Source organism: Grosmannia clavigera, assembly GCF_000143105.1.
Source record: "Grosmannia clavigera kw1407 unplaced genomic scaffold GCSC_89, whole genome shotgun sequence".
NCBI classification, from domain to species: Eukaryota; Fungi; Ascomycota; class Sordariomycetes; order Ophiostomatales; family Ophiostomataceae; genus Leptographium; species Leptographium clavigerum.
Window position 1 is genome coordinate 101,076 of NW_014040569.1, and position 2,916 is coordinate 103,991.

Below are 2,916 nucleotides of genomic sequence, written 5' to 3' on the forward strand. Positions count from 1 at the left end.
GTCAAAATGAAACTCATAGTATGAGACTAAACATATAGTGATAACTTTCAGATGCAAACCCGCCGCACCTTAATAACCACGAAGTCATTGACCGCATCTGACCCGTCGCCGTAGTCCCCTGGTTGAAGCTCCGTGAAATGTAACAAAGCAGGCAGTGCCTGTCTCCATGCCACTCACCATTGGCCAAACTTTCCGAAGGGCATCAACAAGGCGAAAGCACCGATTATTAGAAGGGTGAGAAAGAAAAAATAGCCGGTTGCAGAAGCTGGGAGGCGCAAGATGCAACTGTTGGAGTGAATTCGGAGTGGTGGAGATGGCATCTGAAGGAAGTATTATCGTTCGGATCCGCCGCACAAGCTGGAAACTCTAGCGCAAATGGCTCCTAGTCTGTTCTACCTTCAGGCTGTGTGGCGGCACAATCCTTGCTTCATGTTGGGTCAAGTGTAGAGGGTAGCCACCTTGCGCATTAACGGTACCAGGAGCCGGTACGTTGCCAGGACGGAACAAGCCATCGTGGGGTGTCTCATACGAGTTTCGAGGAAGGTCAAAAGGGTGTCCGATATACCCTGGCGGCCCCTGAGGGGGTATGGAAACCGAAGATTGCGGAACAAAAGAGCCGTGCTGAGATTGTGCCTGCGCTTGAGCTTGCTGCGGCGTAAAGGCATATAATGGCGAAGCGCTTGGAGCAGTTGTACCGTGTTGCCAAGCTTGATACACAGAAGGCGTCGTTGTCGTACCGCCAAACTCGCCCGTCGGACTGAAGAGCGACGACCGTCTGCTAGTATCGTGAGGATCAGGACACATTTCTTGCAGAGGCAAGCTACTATGCCCGCCTGCCATCGAGCCCTGGCCACTGCCAACCGCAATGCCACCGCTGCTGTCCACGTAACTTGCATGCTGCTCGCCTCCAATGTCGGGATGTAACAAGAGTGGAGGTGGGAACGGCGGGTGACTGCGATGGGGAAGCTCTCCCAAGAACGGCTGTCCTGCGGGACCAGATGGTAGGGTATTACCAGAGCTGTGCTCGCTAGGTCCTGTTGGAGAGACTGTCGAGGACAGGCCAGAAGACGAACCACCAGAAGACTGCATTATTGCTTGAGCGGCGCTCGGTCGATGAGCTGAAAGCATCGTGACAGACATCGCATCATCTTCGTCTTCTTTCATCGGAGACGCATCCTCGTTGTCTGACAGATAGTTGTCTGGAATCTTATCGTCGCTCATGACATACACACTCGTTGAACCGTCTAAAAGGGAAAAAACAAAAGATCAGATAAAGTGGTCCGCAAGAGATCGGTACAGGAATGTAGTGATCGTTGTCAAGGCATACCTATTTCGTCTTTGAGGTATTTCTCCTCATTTCTTGCGAGAAGGAATATCTCTCTCAAATATGGCCGCTTTCGTGCATTGTTCGGGGCATCCTTGTCGGCGAAGAAGCTCGAAAGCGCCTCGTTTGTGGCTTCCTCAAGCTTGGCCACGTTCAGGTGAAGCTTCTGAATATCTGGGTGCTGCTTGGCAACTGGCAACACAACCATGCGCAGAATGTGCTTCAGAAGATGAACGCGTTCTAGTCTGAGTTAGCCATAAAGGTCTAATTTTTGCAAAACATAGCCAGAAATTCATTGCTGCTAACCCTTTTTGTACAGATGATCGGGCTCCTTGTGACGGACCCTCTCATCCCGGGATGGCCCCCATGGCTTTGGCCACCAATCTGGTGCTTTTTCGTCACTGCCCGTGTAAGGGTGGGTGGACTGCTTCTTCGGCTCAACGAGCTTGACCCAAGCCTTTGCAATGAGCTTGCAGGCAGTTTGCTGAAGACTGCGGAACCGCTGATCGTAGATATTCCAGATTGCCTGCTGGTCCTGGACTTGCACAGGCATTTTGGTGGGTTGCGTAGTCCGTGCGGGTAGCTCATCGATCATCTCCGCAGCCTGTCGGGAAGTGCCAGCTTTCAGCCGCTTTCGCTGCCGGTTGACTTCTTCCTCGAAAGGGCTAAACCCTTGCATGCGTCGACGTTCCGTAGGGCGTCGTCCATCATACTCCATGCCAATTCCAAGTCCTTGGGCAGTGATAGGAACCTGTCCCTGGCGGCTATAAGGGCGAGCCTCCGGACGAGAATAATCATTGAAACTAGCATCCTGGTCTTCTAGAAAATGAGCTGTTCATGAACACGTTAGTGCTTCTGCTTACAGTCCGACTATGTCCTTTAGACAAGCCCAGCCGTTTTATGACTTCACATACCTGGCGGCGAATTCCCTGTAACGCAATGCACCCATTTATCCATGCTGAAGAATTCCGGTATCTTCTCTTTGTACTCTGTAGGCCCTGAAAATGTCACGGCTTCTCCACTGTCCAATATTGCAGAGACAAAGTAGAATTGGGCTGGGATCCTGCATTGTTCACGAAGTGCCCGATCAATGCTCTAATCAGGGTTGTCAGCCAAGTCTTCGATGCAGTGTATGGCAGTGGCCTCTAAATGCCTATAGCTTCTGCCATATTTATGGCAAACTCGCTTTGTGGGAGAAAGCTTACTAGTGGCCGTGATAAATCGCTGGGCTGCTCATGGAGATCGTGGTGCTCCTGTTGTTGATGATATCTCGTATTGTTGAAGGCATTGTCGTTCGATAGGGGCCGATCAGATTGCCACTGAGGGCGGTGCAGATAGTCTCGCTGCCACTCGCGACCCATGGTTGGCGTTGTTGTCGTTTCCACGGTTCCGTTGGTAAAACTTTGGGCAGGCGAGAGGTGAAGAGTACTATTTTGACAAAAATAACCAAAACTGCGGTCCAGACTTTGAAATAGGGTGCGACTATACTTTCGTTGCGATAATCTGGCGCTGTTGCTTGTTATGGTGTTATGAAGACTGCGAGTATCGTTGAGCTGGTCGGCTTGATCTGTGGCGTCAACCACTTCACATAT

General features: G+C 51.2%; 1 protein-coding gene across 1 annotated transcript; it reads right to left on the minus strand.

Moving 5' to 3' along the window:
* Positions 1-366: 366 nt before the first annotated feature.
* CMQ_5598 (uncharacterized protein) lies at positions 367-2,685 on the minus strand (the record flags this gene model as incomplete). Its single annotated transcript, XM_014313185.1, has 5 exons — positions 367-1,244; positions 1,328-1,564; positions 1,631-2,155; positions 2,239-2,419; positions 2,530-2,685. 5 exons carry the CDS (start codon positions 2,683-2,685, stop codon positions 367-369), a joined length of 1,977 nt encoding a protein of 658 aa, XP_014168660.1.
* Between the last annotated feature and the right edge of the window lie 231 nt (positions 2,686-2,916).